We start from the raw sequence: 17,248 nt of genomic DNA on the forward strand, positions 1-17,248 counted from the left end.
GAGGGAAGTGTTTTCAATAGGAAAATGAACCCAAGAACCAGGGGCCACAATCTGAGGTCAGTTGGGAGAAAGATCAGAAGCGACGTGAGAAAATATTTGACTGAAAGAGGAGTAAATGCTTGGAACAAACTTCCAGCAGACTTGGTTGGTCAATCCACAGTGACTGAATGTAAATATGCCTGGGATAAACATAGATCCATCCTAAGATAAAATACAGGAAATAGTATAAGGGCAGACAAAGTCTTTTTCTGCCGTCAATCTTCTGTGTTTCTATGAAAAAAAAATCTCCCCGAATTCTGGATCTTGATGTTTTCCTCAACATTCACGTCCAACTCTTGGTTTGCAGACTCCGAAGGAGGCCTCCACCAGCGCCAACTGCTGAAGGACCTGATGGAAGACTACATTCCCCTGGAAAGACCCGTCAGCAATGATACCCAAGCCATCACTGTCCACTTCACCCTCAGCCTTATGCAGATCATGGATCTGGTAAGTCCTGGAGATGAACGCCAAACATGGACACCTCTTTGGTGGCTCCGCCTACATCCTGAGCAGCTGATTCTGAGCATTGAGAGACGGGTGTGGGTTGGTATCCTAGGCCAGGGTATTTGGCACCCGAGTCTGATGTGGGATTAGAGGCTGAAAGCCAACTGTTGCACCTCCAGAGGTGCCCATGAGTAACTCAGAAGGGGAAGAGCTTCTTCTCGACGCCAGAGTATGCAGAAGTGTCAGAAGGCAGAAGTGGCTGAACAGGCCTTTGTGTGGATAGATCTATAGAACACTTGGTCACGCCTTTCGGCTATATAAGGGCAAGCCTCGTGACAGCAAGTGTGGAAGTCAACTTCAATTGTGAGAGACGGCTGAATCAAATCTACTTTTGGACTGTTTGTGGGAAATACAGATTAAGAAAAGCAAATCTTGATTCCCGGGCTTCCTGCCAATTCAGAGTGAATCATAGTTAAGTAGAGACGTCATCAAGGAAAACTATTTTGGAGTTGACTTTATGCCCGAGACTTTAATGAATAGCCGAGATTGCAACGGACAGATTCCTTGCTTGATCTAATAATTGATCTGGCCAGACATAACAGGTTGTAACTTTAAATCGGTCGTACATTGAGGATTTGCCTTATTTTTAAACAAAATTGCCTGTGGCTAAGATGGATTTTTCAATTTTTAAAGAGTGTGTGGCTTTTTAAGAAACCTTATTTTTATTTTCCTGTTGCCTGCACAGGATGAGAAGAACCAAGTCCTCATCACCAACGTCTGGCTGCAGATGGTACGTTTTAAATATCTACCTCTATGGCTATAATTGAAGGAGGATAAAAGGGAAAGGGCACCCCGAAATTAGGCGCCTTGCAAAACACAGTCTGTTTTTCTTTTTTTAAATACTGGTACGATCACTATTTGCGATGGAACGAATCTGAATATCCCGGAGTGAAAACGTTACGTTTCTCAGCCGAGCAGGTGTGGAAACCTGACATTCTTCTGTACAACAGGTAAGGCAGGGCTACAAAAATCGAGCGTAGGGGGACGACTTGGGGGGTCCCTGGAGTTAGAAACATAGAAACATAGAAGTCTGTCCATAGAATGGTCCATCTAGTCTGCCCTTATACTATTTTCTGTATTTTATCTTAGGATGGATATATGTTTATCCCAGGCATGTTTAAATTCAGTTACTGTGGATTTATCTACCACGTCTGCTGGAAGTTTGTTCCAAGGATCTACTACTCTTTCAGTAAAATAATATTTTCTCATGTTGCTTTTGATCTTTCCCCCAACTAACTTCAGATTGTGTCCCCTTGTTCTTGTGTTCACTTTCCTATTAAAAACACTTCCCTCCTGGACCTTATTTAACCCTTTAATATATTTAAATGTTTCGATCATGTCCCCCCTTTCCCTTCTGTCCTCCAGACTATACAGATGGAGTCCATGAAGTCTTTCCTGATACGTTTTATGCTTAAGACCTTCCACCATTCTTGTAGCCCGTCTTTGGACCCCTTCAATTTTGTCAATATCTTTTTGTAGGTGAGGTCTCCAGAACTGAACACAGTATTCCAAATGTGGTCTCACCAGCATTCTATATAGTGGGATCATAATCTCCCTCTTCCTGCTTGTTATACCTCTAGCTATGCAGCCAAGCATCCTACTTGCTTTCCCTACCGCCTGACTGCACTGTTCACCCATTTTGAGACTGTCAGAAATCACTACCCCTAAATCCTTCTCTTCTGAAGTTTTTGCCAACACTGAACTGCCAATACAATACTCAGATTTAGGATTCCTTTTCCCCAAGTGCATTATTTTACATTTGGAAACATTAAACTGCAGTTTCCATTGCTTTGACCATTTATCTAGTAAAGCTAAATCATTTACCATATTACAGACGCCTCCAGGAATATCAACCCTATTGCACACTTTAGAGTCATCGGCAAATAGGCAAACCTTCCCTACCAAACCTTCCCCTATGTCACTCACAAATATATTAAAAAGAATAGGACCCAGAAGTTAATACAAAACCCAGAGTTAATACAAAACCAGTTATGAAAAATCTCGCGTAAGGGAAAAAGCCGGCGGCAGTTGCGAAAACCTCTTGGCCAGTTTTGAAATAATTCTTTTTAGTTAAAATATTTATTATTATTATTATTATTATTATTATTATTATTATTATTATTATTATTATTATAATATTATATTTATTGGATTTGCATGCCGCCCCTCTCTGCAGACTCGGGGCAGTTAACAACACTGGTAAAACAACATGAACAATCCAATTAATAAAAACAACTAAAAAACCCTTATTATAAAAAAACCAAACATACACACAAACATACCATGCATAACTTGTAGTAGCCTAGGGGGAAAGGATAACTTAACTCCCCCATGCCTGGAGACAAAGGTGGGTCTTAAGTAATTTGCGAAAGACAAGGAGGGTGGAGGCCGTTCTAATCTCTGGGGGGAGTTGGTTCCAGAGGGCCGGGGCCGCCACAGAGAAGGCTCTTCCCCTGGGGCCCGCCAAACGACATTGTTTGGTCGACGGGACCCGGAGAAGGCCAACTCTGTGGGACCTTATCGACCGCTGGGATTCGTGCGGTAGAAGGCGGTTCCAGATGTATTCTGGCCAAATGGCATGTAGGGCTTTAAAGGTCATTACCAACACTTTGAATTGTGACCGGGAACCAATCCACAGCCAGTGAAGGCCGCGGAGTGTTGCAGAAACGTGGGCAAATCTAGGAAGCCTCACAATGGCTCTCGCGGCTGCATTCTGCACGATCTGAAGTTTCCGAACACTTTTCAAAGGTAGCCCCATGTAGAGAGCATTACAGTAGTCGAACCTCGAGGTGATGAGGGCATGAGTGACTGTGAGCAGTGACTCCCGGTCCAAATAGGGCCGCAACTGGTACACCAGGCGAACCTGGGCAAAAGCCCCCCTCGCCACAGCTGAAAGATGATGTTCCAATGTCAGCTGTGGATCGAGGAGGACGCCCAAGTTGCGGATCCTCCCTGAGGGGGTCAATAGTTCCCCCCCAGGGTAATGGACGGACAGATGGAATTGTCCTTGGGAGGCAAGACCCACAGCCACTCCGTCTTGTCTGGGTTGAGTTTGAGTTTGTTGACACCCATCCAGGCCCCAACAGCCTCCAGGCACCGACACATCACTTCCACTGCTTCGTTGACTGTACATGGGCTTGGAGATGTAAAGCTGGATATCATCAGCATATTGATGATACCTCACCCCATGTCCTTGGATGATCTCACCCATTTCTTGTTGGGTTTTTTTTTTAGTTAAAGAGTTTTAATTCTTCTCTAATTTTTCTTTCTTAGTGCCAATGAGGAATTTGACTCTACACTCCACACTCACGTCTTGGTCAACTCCAGCGGTTACTGCCAGTGGCTGCCTCCAGGTGAGATGGGAAGGATGCAAAAATAAGATCTGCTTTTCTGGTTCATAAAAAAAAGGAAGGAAGGAAGGAAGGAAGGAAGGAAGGAAGGAAGGAAGGAAGGAAGGAAGGAAGGAAGGAAGGAAGGAAGGAATAAAATTGTTCGACTACTCCGATATATATTGTGTAGGGTTCAAATTGCCGAGCAGGATGGCTGTCTTATTTTACACGCAGGCTCCCGCGTGGCTTTGTCTTTCAAAAATACTTCTTAAAAAAGGCGTTGGAGTTTGGGAGAGAGTCCCACTTTTCTTCCTCCCCTTCCGCTCCAGGGATCTTGAAAAGCACCTGTCGAATCGACGTCCGTTGGTTCCCCTTCGACACCCAAAAATGCGACCTCAAATTCGGGTCCTGGACTCACGACGGCTGGCTGCTCGACCTCCGTATGCTGGAGAGCGACACGTCGGGCTACATCTCCAACGGCGAGTGGGACCTTGTGGGTAAGAATGAAGCCGACGTTCCTAATCCTGAGGTCCCCCTTGGCATTGCTAGGAGGACCATAGTTCCCTCTAAGCTGAGCAGTGAGCAATCGCTCACTTAAAAATCATCACCAACTCAGAGTTTTCCAAACCTGCCCAGAAGCCGAGAGGGAAAGAGTGAGAGGGAAGGAGAGAGAGAGGAAGAGAGAGAAACAGATAGAAAAAAGAGAGGCAGGAAAAGAGAAAGAAAAAGAATGGGAGTAAGGAAGAGAGAAAGAAAATCAAAATCTAATTTGAAACTAGCTCAACTATTTAAGTGGCATTTTGATATTGATAGAGTTGCCCTATTATGAGCTCACTGTTATAGACACACAGGGCAGTATTTTATTTTGAAATTCTCGGAGGCAGAACAGGGTGGGTTTTTTATTTGTTTGTTTGTTTATTTATTTATTTATTTATTTATTTATTATTTCTGTGCGGCCCAGTCCCGAAGGGACTGCCGCTCAGACACTATACTTTTCCGCCCACCCCCCCAAAAAATCAGAGGGAACACTGGCTAGGACCCTGGAGGAGGGGGACTCTTTCCCTTTGACTCTTCCTCTCCATCCTTCCATCCTGCAGGGGTCCCTGGCAGTGAAAACCGGGTTTTCTACGACTGTTGTCGGGAGCCTTACCTTGATGTCACCTTCGTGGTCGTTATGCGTCGACGGACGTTGTACTACGCCCTGAACATGCTAGTTCCTTGCTTGCTGCTCTCGGCCGTGACATTTTTGGTCTTCCTCTTGCCTGCTGATTCAGGGGAGAAGATTTCTTTGGGTAAAAACTCTTGGGCCCAAGGAGGCGGCGAGGTTGTCGTGCGCAGTTGGGCGAGGGGGAGCAAGAGTTTGACCAATGGACGAAATTTTCAAATTCTGTAGAGCGAGGACGCTGATAGTCCTATGACAAAAGTGTGAACTCTGGCCCTTTTATGACTTGTGGACTTCAACTCCCAGAATTCCTGAGCCGGCATGGCCAAACACTGCTGGTTGAGGAATTCTGGGAGTTGAAGTCCATAAGTCTACAATTTACTCAGTTTGGAGACCAAACATGGCCGGCTGAGGAATTCTGGGAGTTGAAGTCCACAAGTCTTAAAGTCACCCAGTTTGGAGACCAAACATGGCCAGCTGAGGAATTCTGGGAGTTGAAGTCCACAAGTCTTAAAGTCACCCAGTTTAGAGACCAAACATGGCTGGCTGAGGAATTCTGGGAGTCGAAGTCTACAAGTCTTAAAGTTACCCTATTTGGAGACCAATCATGGCCAGCTGAGGAATTCTGGGAGTTGAAGTCCACAAGTCATAAACGGGTCATAATTAATTCCTCACCATTGGTCTACAAGGGCACACAAACAAAAAATCCCTTTCCTTGGGCGCTGAAAACTGATCTAACAGATTTGGAGGTCAGTCTAAAAAACTCTCCCCATTTTGCAGACTGGGAAGACTAAGGCCGAGGCAGGTGGGGCTGACCCAGGGGTCCTTCTTCTAGGCTCCATGGGACACCCCCGTCCCCCGCCACTAACCTTTCGGGGTCTCCCTTTTCTTTCCAGGCATCACTGTGCTGCTGTCACTTACTGTCTTTATGTTGCTGGTGGCCGAAATAATGCCAGCCACCTCCGATTCGGTGCCACTAATAGGTGAGACTGGAAAAGGGGAATCCAATTTCAAACAAGAGTAACTCCCCCTCCTGTCCTTTCGCCCTCTCCCAAATCCGGGGTGCACCTGCGTCACCTCCAGTTTGTGTGGGTTTTTAAAGGGGGTGTTGATCAAAGGCTTAAATTTGTTTTAACTATTCTACAAGAATGCGGAATGCCCTCTGTGGATAGTCAAAGATGTACACTGGTCAAAGATGTACACTGAAAAGCCCAGGTGAGATGACTCCGGGATTTCTCCAATCTGCTTCTCTCTTTGCAGGGCAATATTTTGCCTCCACCATGGGCATGGTGGGTCTCTCAGTAATGACCACTGTCTTTGTCCTCCAGTACCACCACCATGACCCCGAGGGAGGCTCCATGCCAAGATGGGTGAGTGCCGCCTCCTGTTTCAGATTTGGGGGGGGGTTCCTACAATGGGAACCCTGAATCTGAGTTTCCCATCCCTTGTCCCCCCACCCACAAACTTGTCATGTTGCCCACTCAGATTGTGCCAGCATGGGAAGTCCTCCTTCTGCTTCCGCCCAGGTGGGTGGATATAGGATGTCCTTGAACTCCTCTAAATAATACTTTGTAGCTGCATCTTCTCCCTCCTGAAAATCCCCCCACCCAAGTTCCCATCCACACCAGGCCTTCTGCAGATAGTGTGGCAAGCTGTTGATTTATCCCCAACTTCTACACCGGATTGACCGTTATCCTTGTTCTCGCCATCAATCAGAAGCTTCCTTGAAAACATTTCAGGCTAAAAATATGAACTTTCCACCACTTTCTGCCAACCAACCATTTCTGCCGCCTGCTGGGGAATGGGTGGTGGTCTCCCTTTGGGAATCTCGCCCCTGGGCTGCCATAAGGTGGCACTTTTGAAATCACTGGAGATGATGCACTTTCATTAACTTGAACGGCAGATTCTTTGTCCTGACTGGCTCTTTTATTATTTTTATAATTCTCTGGTTTGGGTGTGTTAAAAATAAAATAAAATAAAAACAGTAGGTTCGTATTCTTATAGGAGAATTGGAGGCTTCCCTCAAAATGTGGCACAGCCCAGAGCAGTGTTGGGCACTTTAAGAGGGGAAGACTTCAACGCCCAGAATTCCTTAGCCAGCATGCTTAAGTGGAGAGGACTCCAACTCCCAGAATCCCACAGCCAGCATGCTTAAGTGGAGAGGACTCCAACTCTCAGAATCCCCAGCCAGCATGCTTTAAAAGGAGTGGACTCCAAGTCCCAGAATTCCCCAGCCAGCCTACTTTAATAGAGGAGGACTCCAACTCCCAGAATCCCCCAGCCAGCATGGTTTATGACATGCTGGCCGGGGAATTCTGGGAATTGAAGTCCACAAGTCTCCCCTTCCTTTGCTCCGTTCCAAGACAGACCACTGAAAAGTTGGGGGTCCCCTTCTCTCATCCAGTGGTTTCTTCCACGCAGGTCCAGGTCCTGGTGCTGAACTGGGGCGCTTGGCTCTTGAGGATGCGCCAACCGGGAGAAGAACCCCAGCGGCGCCCCCCGTGCGCCCCCAGCTTGCTGAGCTGCAGCTCAGACAACAGCGACGGAGCGAGCAGCAGCCCGCCCACCCGTCCGGCTGGGCCCATCGCCAACGGCCACCTGGTCTACGCGGGGATCCCCATCGCCGCCGTGGCTCCTGCCCCCTTCCCCACCACCAAGCCCCCTGACATACCCCGTCCCTTCCTCTTCTCCCCGGAGCCTCCGTCCTCCATCCCTGAGGACCCTCACCTGATCTCCATCCTGAAGGAGCTGAGATACGTCGCTCAACACTTCCGCAGCCGAGATGCGTCTCGGGCCGCCTGCAACCAGTGGAGATTTGCCGGGGCCGTCATCGACCGACTCTGCCTGGTCCTCTTCGCCCTCTTCCACATCATTTGTTCCATCACCATCCTCATGGCGGCTCCCAACTTCGCAGAGGCCATCACCAACGACTTCCTCTGATGGTCGTCCTTGAAAATGTCGAGAAGGATCAAACCCCGGCAGGAGGAGGACAGAGCAGCTGGCTGTGCTTAGGAACAACAGTAGGGCAAAAGAGACCAGGATGATGCCCAGATGTTCTTCATAAGACAGGAAGGTTATAACTTTGGGGATACATTGGACTCTGTCCTCATTGGGATATTTATCATCTGGACACTGGGTGCATTTTTCAGTATCTGAAAAATAAAAAGCAATATTTCTTTAATACAGTGATACCTCATCTTACAAACGCCACATCATACAAACTTTTCGAGATACAAACCCAGGGTTTAAGATTTTTTTGATTCTTCTTACAAACTATTTTCACCTTACAAAGCCACCGCTGCCACTGGGATGCCCCGCCTCTGGACCTCCATTGCCAGCGAAGCGCCCGTTTTTGTGCTGCTGGAATTCCCCTGAGGCTCCCATCCATGGGAAACCCCACCTCCGGACTTCACGCTTGTTTTTGCGATGCTGGGATTCCCCTGCTGGGATTCCTCTGCAGCATCGCAAAAACACAGAAGTCCGGAGTGGGGTTTCCCATGGAGGGGAACCTCACCTCAGGGGAATCCCAGCAGCGCAAAAACGGGCGCTTCGGCTGGCAAAAGGGGTGAGTTTTGGGCTTGCACGCATTAATTGCTTTTCCATTGATTCCTATGGGAAACCTTGTTTCGTCTTACAAACTTTTCACCTTAAGAACCTCATCCCGGAACCAATTAAGTTTGTAAGACAAGGTATCACTGTACAGTAGAACCTCGACATACGAGCTGCTCTATATACGAGCATTTCGAGATGCGAGCTAGGAGGGGAGAGATATTTTGATTCTACTTACGAGCCCAAATTCGGGGTACGAGTGTTCCTTCCGCCGCCGCCAGGCTCCGCCCGGCTGTCATTTTGTAGAAAACCGAGAAGCGGAGGAAGAGCTGGATGCTGGCGGCGGCGGAGGAAGGCAAATGCGGCTTGGAAGCTGGGAGGGGGGCGGAATATGGGAGGAGAGAGGCAGCCTCCGCACTTTCCTTTCGGAGGAAGAGCTAAGTGGCCAAAGATGTTCCGCCCCACTCCCAGCTTCCAAGCCGCATTCGCCTTCCTCCGCCGCCGCCAGCATCCAGCTCTTCCTCCGCTTCTCGGTTTTCTACAAAATGACAGCCGGGCGGAGCCTGGCGGCGGCGGAGGAAGGCAGATGCGGCTTAGAAGCTGGGAGGGGGGGCGGAACATCTTTGGCCACTTAGCTCTTCCTCCAAAAGAAAAGCATGGAGGCTGCCTCTCTCCTCCCATATTCCGCCCCCCTCCCAGCTTCCAAGCCGCATTTGCCTTCCTCCGCCGCCGCCAGCCTCCGCCCGGCTGTCATTTTGTAGAGAAGCGAGAAGCGGAGGAAGAGCTGGATGCTGGCGGCGGCGGAGGAAGGCAAATGCGGCTTGGAAGCTGGGAGGGGGGCAGAATATGGGAGGAGAGAGGCAGCCTCCACGCTTTCCTTTCGGAGGAAGAGCTAAGTGGCCAAAGACGTTCCGCCCCCCTCCCAGCTTCCAAGCCGCATTCGCCTTCCTCCGCCGCCGCCAGCCGGAGCGAGCTGCTGGGCTGCGCGTGGCGGGAGAAGCCCGGACAACGCCGGAGCGCTGGGCAGCACTACCGCCGCCGCCGCAGGGAGAGACGGGTATGTGGGCTGGCGGCATTGGGCTTGGTGGAAAGTCCGGGGGCAGCTCCAGCGACTCCCCTCCCGTGGCTGCTGTTGAGGCGGCAGTGGCGTCCGCCTCCGGCGCGCGGCTCTCTCTCCATTCTTCTCTTTCCCCCTCTCGGGCTCCGAATGCGGCGGCGGGAAGAGGAAACGAGGCGCATTTGAAAAACGCTTTCCCAGGCAGCCGGCTTGCTGGCCGGGGAAGCAAGCGATCCAGGACTGTGTGGCTTTGCGCCGTGAGGACAACAACGGCGCCCCACCACCCGTTCCTGCAGACGCGCTGCCTTGCGCCTCGTTTCCTCTTCCCGCCGCCGCATTCGGAGCCCGAGAGGGGGAAAGAGAAGAATGGAGAGCCGCGCGCCAGAGGCGGACGCTGCTGCCGCCTCAACAGCAGCCACGGGAGGGGAGTCGCTGGAGCTGCCCCCGGACTTTCCACCAAGCCCAATGCCGCCAGCCCACATGCCCGCCTCTCCCCGCCGCGGCAGCGGTAGTGCTGCCCATTTTTTTGAGGGGAAAAGACGTCGGCTGAGGGGTGCCTGGTGCTTCCCGGCGAGGAGGAGGAGGAGCTGGGCTCCGGAGGGGCGCACGGGGTAGGGCTTGAGCCACCGCCTTCTCCTTTCCTGCTGCGTCGGCGGCTTCCCTCGCAAAAGGCTGTGCCCGGTGCCGGCTGTTTGCCCCGCGGCTCTCTCACCTCAGCGAGGGATAAGCAGCACGCGAGGCTGCGGCGAGAAACAACAGCAGCAGGAAAGGAGAAGGCGGCGGCTCAAGCCCTTCCCCGTGCGCCCCTCCGGAGCCCAGCTCCTCCTCCTCCTCGCCGGGAAGCACTGGGCACCCCTCAGCCGACGTCTTTTCCCCTCAAAAAAATGAGGCTTTCCGCTTTACGCCCTGCCTGATCCCACACTTTCCACCCGCAAAGATCAGCCTAGAGGCTTCGTCCTTCCTGCCCGCTCCCCCGGGAAAGAAAAAGCAGCCTGGCTCCCTTTTCCCTGGCCCTTACCTTCACAGCTCAGGCAGCGCTGGACTCCCCGCAGCCGCCGCAGCCGCCACTACCGCCGCCTCCGCCCTCGGGCTTGCACGCATTAATCGCTTTTCCATTGTTTCCTATGGGAAACAATGTTTCATCATACGTGCTTTTCGACGTACGAGCCTCCTTCCGGCACCAATTAATCTCGTAAGTCGGGGTTCTACTGTATTTTATTTTTTTACATTACAAGAAATACATTTTTTGGACAACACCTAATTCCAGGGACATTTTCCAAGACGTATTTCTAAACAATTCCATTAAAAAGAACTAAGAAGAATATTTTTTTTAAAAATCTAGCTAGGTATATGCAGTTGAGGGGAGTTCAGTCTCTTCCCAGCCCTCCTTCAAAGTCTTTTTGATCTACTTCCTTTTAGATAAGAAATTGTGCAGGTTGAAAACCCCCCCAGGTTTGCTCCAATCTGCCTTTTAAGTTGCACTTTCATGATAATGTTCTGGATGGATCCAGTTCCACCAAGCCTCCCATTTTCCTCAGGGTCACCCACCTTCCTGAGTGGAGAAAGTCCCCTTCGGACAAGGAACGCAGTCATAACAGCAACCTGGCTCTCCTTCTCGAGCCCTCTTGACCAATCCAGGACGACAACTTTCCACACATCTGGACTCAGGCAGAGACTGAGCAGAAAAAAGAGAAAGTGTTAGGAAATATGTTAGGACTCTCTATCCATGAAAAGTGGAGGTAGACAAGTAGCCTCTGGTCTTCAATGAGGTAAACATGAACTCTCTGACTTCTTCTAAACAGATGCAGGAGGTATAACAACTGGCAGATTCTTCATTTAATTCCTCCCTTTTGCTTTTGGAATTTAACATTGCAATAAAGTACTTTTCTACTTAATAAAGTATGGAGGATGAAATTGCAGAAAAAAAATTAAGTATGATGATATATTCATATTAAAACTGAGAATAAAGTTTACTGTAAAAGATTTAGTAAAGTTTTATTTCATTCAGTTTATTTAATGTAGAATAAAACTGTGATAAAGAAAGACGTCTTAACCAAGAATTGTAATCAAGATCTTAATAAACTACTAATAAAAGATGTTTTAATGTTTTGATCATGTCCCCCCTTTTCCTGGAGGACAGAAGGAAAAGGGGGGACATGATCGAAACATTTAAATATGTTAAAGGGTTCAATAAGGTTCAGGAGGGAAGTGTTTTTAATAGGAAAGTGAACACAAGAACAAGGGACAAAATCTGAAGTTAGTTGGGGGAAAGATCAAAAGCAACGTGATAAAATATTATTCCACTGAAAGAATAGTAGATCCTTGGAACAAACTTCCAGCAGACGTGGTTGGTAAATCCACAGTAACTGAATTTAAACATGCCTGGGATAAACATATATCCATCCTAAGATAAAACACAGGAAATAGTATAAGGGCAGACTAGATGGACCATGAGGTCTTTTTCTGCCGTCAGTCTTCTATGTTTCTATGAAACAGGTTTCCAAATAGAAAAAAAAATTAAATATTTAGGAATTTGGTTTACGGCAAGGTACTCTTCACTAAAAGAACTAAATTATATGAAACTACTAAATAAAACGAAAGAAGACTTAGAAAAATGGACAAACTTAAATTTATCCTTAATGGGAAGGATTAGCACCATAAAGTCTAATATACTTCCAAGTTGGCTCTATCTCTTCCAAACAGCACCAATACAATTAAACAAATCGTTCTTTACTAAAATAAATAAAATAATTTCTAAATTTATCTGGTGCAATAAAAAACCAAGAATAAACATGAAAGCCTTACAAGATCTAAGAACAAGAGAAGGATTTGGTTTGCCCAACTTAGAAATATACCACCAAGCCACTAAATTACTATGGGTTAAAGAATGGGTCAACCTTGAAAATCCTAGAATTTTAACACTAGAAGGTAACGATATAAATGAAGGTTGGCATGCACATTTATGGGGAAATGAACATTCAAAACACTCATATTTTAAACAACATCAAATTCGGAATACATTGTTGAAATACTGGCGAAAAGTTAGGAAAAAACATTATAACGAAATACCCAGATGGCTATCTACATTAGAAGCCCAAATCCATCCAAATATAATTAGCCAAGAACAAATAATAACCTATGAAGCCCTCCTAAATACCAAAGGAAGTCTAAAAACTAGAGAAAGACTTAAAGAGGAAGGCATAGTAATAGATTGGCTGCCATATTACCAAATTCAAAGTAGATACAAAAAGGACCTGGTGAAATTTGGAATATGTAAAAAACAAAATGAAATAGACAAAATATTGACAGGATCTGACAAAAAATTCATAACCCAAATGTATAATTATCTACTAAATTACGAAAATATTGAAGAAATAGTTAAACCTAATATGATAGCTTTGGCTATGCGATTCAACTAGAAGACTGGGAAAAACTATGGTCAGTAAACTATAAGATGACACTATCAACACCATACAAAGAAAATCTTTATAAAATGTTCTTCTGATGGCACTATGCGCCAGCGCGCTCAGCCAAAATAAACGTAAATGTAAGTAACAAATGTTGGAAGTGCAAAAAAGAGGTAGGAACATACTACCACATTTGGTGGCAATGTAAGGAAGCAAAAAAAATTTGGACCCAAATTCAGACATGGATGGGTGGGTGGGTGGGTGGGTGGGTGGATGGCCAAATGGGCGTGAACTTAATTTGCTGCTGGCATCCCTGAAAAAGGAATCTGCTTTGAAGGCAGGCTGCTTGGGGATAAGCTAGATAGGAGAGAACTGATGACTGATGAAATGAATCCTTTCAAGAAGATCGAGGGAGATGGGTGATTGGACTTCTCACATTTAACTGGAAAACAAATCTTAAGAGTTGCCATGTTTCAATTTACAGGAGCTCCTATGACTTTGGAGAGTGGAATGGAGTTGTTGAAAAAGATCCTAATTAAAATTTGAAGGACATGTATTATTATTAAGAATGGAATAAAGATATTTAATCGTGGGATGGATCAGAGATAATGATTGTGGCCTATGGTAGATAAGAAGCCCCTGTAACTTCAATGTAAAAGGTAAAAACCCCTAAAAACAATTTAAAACAGTTTTAAAACCCATGCGTTTCTCTATTATCACTAGGATCTTTGGAGTCCTAATGTATAACCATTTAAATAGGAGCCACCCCTGTGCAGCACTGCTTAAAAAACCCAACACAGTTCTAGGCTGCATAAACAGAAGATCACCTGAAGTGTTAATACCACTTTATAATGACTTTTTTAAAAAAATTCTTTTTATTGTTTTCATAAATACACATATCACATGTTGTTTGTTCAGTTTACAGATCTTGTCCTACTTTTTTACCTGTTACAATCGTTCTTAGTTAAGTTAGGTCTTATAAATAACACTCTCTTAATACTATGCAATAAAGGACAGAAAAAAAGCATTCAAAAGGTATTTGTGGTTTTTCTACAATTTGTACTGCAATTTCATATCATATTATACAAGAAATTTCTTTTGAATCCATTCGTGCCAATTACACCACATACTTTTAACTTCATTCATTCTATTTCCCTTAAGTAAGTTTGTCGTCTCGTCCATTTCTGCACATGAGTAATATCTTGTCTATTATTAAGTTTGCACTGGGAGTCTGTTCATTTCTCCATGTTTGCGCTATCGCAATTCTAGTAGCTGTGTTTATATGTGTCAATAAGAAAAGTGTTTGCTTATAATGACTTTTTAAGGCCAAACCTGGAATACTGCATTCAGTTTTGGCCGCCACAATGGAAAAAGGATGTGGAGACTCTAGAAAGAGTGCAGAGAAGAGCCACAAAGAGGATTAGGGGACTGGAGGCTAAAACACATAAAAGACGGTTGCAGGAACTGGGCATGGCTAGTTGAATGAAAAGAAGGACCAGGGGAGACATGGTAGCAGTGTTCCAATATCTCAGGGGTTGCCACAAGGAAGAGGGAGTCAAGCTATTCTGCAAAGGTCCGAGGGCTGGATATGGGCCACCAATGAAAAGTATCTGGCCCACGGAGTGGTGGAATTAAGCCCTGCCCCTTGCCCCACCCCTCGCCATTTGCCTTGTCTTCCTGCAAGCATCTACTCCAGATGGACTTCTTTTCCTGGTTGAGCTGCCCTTCTGATGACACGGCTGCTTCCAGCGGCTGAGTAGGGGAGGGGCTGCTTCTAAAAGTGGGTATGGGTGGGGGTCGTGTCTCATAGAAACATAGAAGATTGACAGCAGAAAAAGACCTCATGGTCCATCTAGTCTGCCCTGATACTATTTCCTGTATTTCATCTTACAATGGATATATGTTTATCCCAGGCATGTTTAAATTCAGTTACTGTGGATTTACCAACCACGTCTAGTGGAAGTTTGTTCCAAGCATCTACTCCTCTTTCAGTCAAATAATATTTTCTCACGTTGCTTTTGATCTTTCCCCCAAATAACTTCAGATTGTGTCCCCTTGGTCTTGTGTTCACTTTCCTATTAAAAACACTTCCCTCCTGGACCTTATTTAACCCTTTAACATATTTAAATGTTTCGATCATGTCCCCCCCCTTTTCCTTCTGTCCTCCAGACTATACAGATTGAGTCCATTAAGTCTTTCCTGATACGTTTTATGCTTAAGACCTTCCACCATTCTTGTAGCCCATCTTTGGACCCGTTCAATTTTGTCAATATCTTTTTGTAGGTGAGGTCTCCAGAACTGAACACAGTATTCCAAATGTGGTCTCACCAGCGCTCTATATAAGGGGATCACAATCTCCTTCTTCCTGCTTGTTATACCTCTAGCTATGCAGCCAAGAATCCTACTTGCTTTTCCTACTGCCCGACTACACTGCTCACTCATTTTGAGACTGTCAGAAATCACTATCCCTAAATCCTTCTCTTCTGAAGTTTTTGCTAACACGGAACTGCCAATGCAATACTCAGATTGAGGATTCCTTTTCCCCAAGTGCATTATTTTACATTTGGAAACATTCAACTGCAGTTTCCATTGCTTTGACCATTTGCCTAGTAAAGCTAAATCATTTACCATATTACAGACCCCTCCAGGAATATCAACCCTATTGCACACTTTAGAGTCATCGGCAAATAGGCAAACCTTCCCTACCAGACCTTCCCCTATGTCACTCACAAACATATTAAAAAGAATAGGACCCAGAACAGACCCTTGTGGCACACCGCTTGTAACCTGTCTCTGCTCAGAATACTCGCCATTAACAATAACTCTCTGATGTCTATGCTTTAGCCAGCTTGAAATCCATTGAACTATCCAGGGATTAAGTCCAATCTTCACTAATTTATCTATCAGCTCTTTATGTGGAACCGTATCAAAGGCTTTGCTGAAGTCCAGGTAGGCAATATCCATGGCACCACCTTGATCCAACACCTTTGTGACATAGTCAAAGAAATCAATGAGATTAGTCTGACATGATTTCTTTGACTACGTCACAAAGAAGAGCCAACTTTGCCTATCCCTGACTTAAGGTATTCAAGACCCTTCTGTATAACTATGGTAAATGTTACTTGCTTATTCACCTCTTCTATTTTTCTAGCCAAGAACAAAAGGTTAAATTAGCAACTACATGCTCACCTGCTTGCTTAGTATGAACTATCTGTATGCGGTATATTAACCTGTTACTAGCTAGCTTATTTGGACCAAGTCAATCGTTGTGATTACATACACAAGAATTTTGTTATAAAAAGTAAACTGTGTCCAAGAAAATCAGAGCTTCACATCAGAAACTGCTCATCCCAGAGCAGGGGATTGGACTAGAAGACACAAAACTCTGTTACTCTGTTATTCAGAGGTGCTTTGCCATTGCCTCCAGCCTAGGGCCTGAGAAAAAGCGACTGGCCCCAAGTCACTCAGTTGGCAGTACTAGAATTCACAGCCATCCAGTTCCTAGGCTGATGATTAGATTAGATTAGATTTATTGGATTTATATGCCGCCCCTCTCCGCAAACTCGGGGCGGCTCACAAGAAGGTAAAAACAATACATAATAACAAATCCAATACCCACCAATCCAATTACAATGTTAAGCTAAAAAACTCATAAAAAAACAACCCCAGAATATTAAAAAACAAGCACACAATCAATCTAACACCAAAACAACATGGGCAAGGGGGAGATGTTTCAGTTCTCCCATGCCTGACGGCAGAGGTGGGTTTTAAGGAGTTTGCGAAAGGCAAGGAGGGTGGGGGCAATTCTGATCTCTGGGGGGAGTTGGTTTCAGAGGGCCGGGGCCGCCACAGAGAAGGTTCTTCCCCTGGGTCCCGCTAAGTGGCATTGTTTAGTTGACGGGACCCGGAGAAGACCCACTCTGTGGGACCTAACTGGCCGCTGGGATTCGTGCGGCAGAAGGCGGTCCCTGAGGTAATCTGGTCCGGTGCCATGAAGGGCTTTATAGGTCATAACCAACACTTTGAATTGTGACCGGAAACTGATCGGCAACCAATGCAGACTGCGGAGTGTTGGAGTGATATGGGCATACTTAGAGAAGCCCATGATTGCTCTCGCAGCTGCATTCTGCATGATCTGAAGTTTCCGAACACTTTTCAAAGGTCGTCCCAGGTAGAGAGCGATGCCTTGACCACGGCTCCA

General features: G+C 46.3%; 1 protein-coding gene across 1 annotated transcript; it reads left to right on the forward strand.

The window, feature by feature from the left end:
• Nucleotides 1-306: 306 nt before the first annotated feature.
• Nucleotides 307-7,974, forward strand: LOC139175496 (neuronal acetylcholine receptor subunit alpha-7-like). The gene is made up of 9 exons (XM_070766620.1): nt 307-486; nt 1,229-1,277; nt 1,364-1,493; nt 3,817-3,896; nt 4,202-4,369; nt 4,970-5,164; nt 5,931-6,017; nt 6,295-6,404; nt 7,456-7,974. Exons 1-9 carry the CDS (start codon nt 307-309, stop codon nt 7,972-7,974), a joined length of 1,518 nt encoding a protein of 505 aa, XP_070622721.1.
• The last annotated feature ends 9,274 nt before the right edge of the window (nt 7,975-17,248 follow it).

Source organism: Erythrolamprus reginae, chromosome 13 (assembly GCF_031021105.1).
Source record: "Erythrolamprus reginae isolate rEryReg1 chromosome 13, rEryReg1.hap1, whole genome shotgun sequence".
NCBI lineage: Eukaryota > Metazoa > Chordata > Lepidosauria > Squamata > Dipsadidae > Erythrolamprus > Erythrolamprus reginae.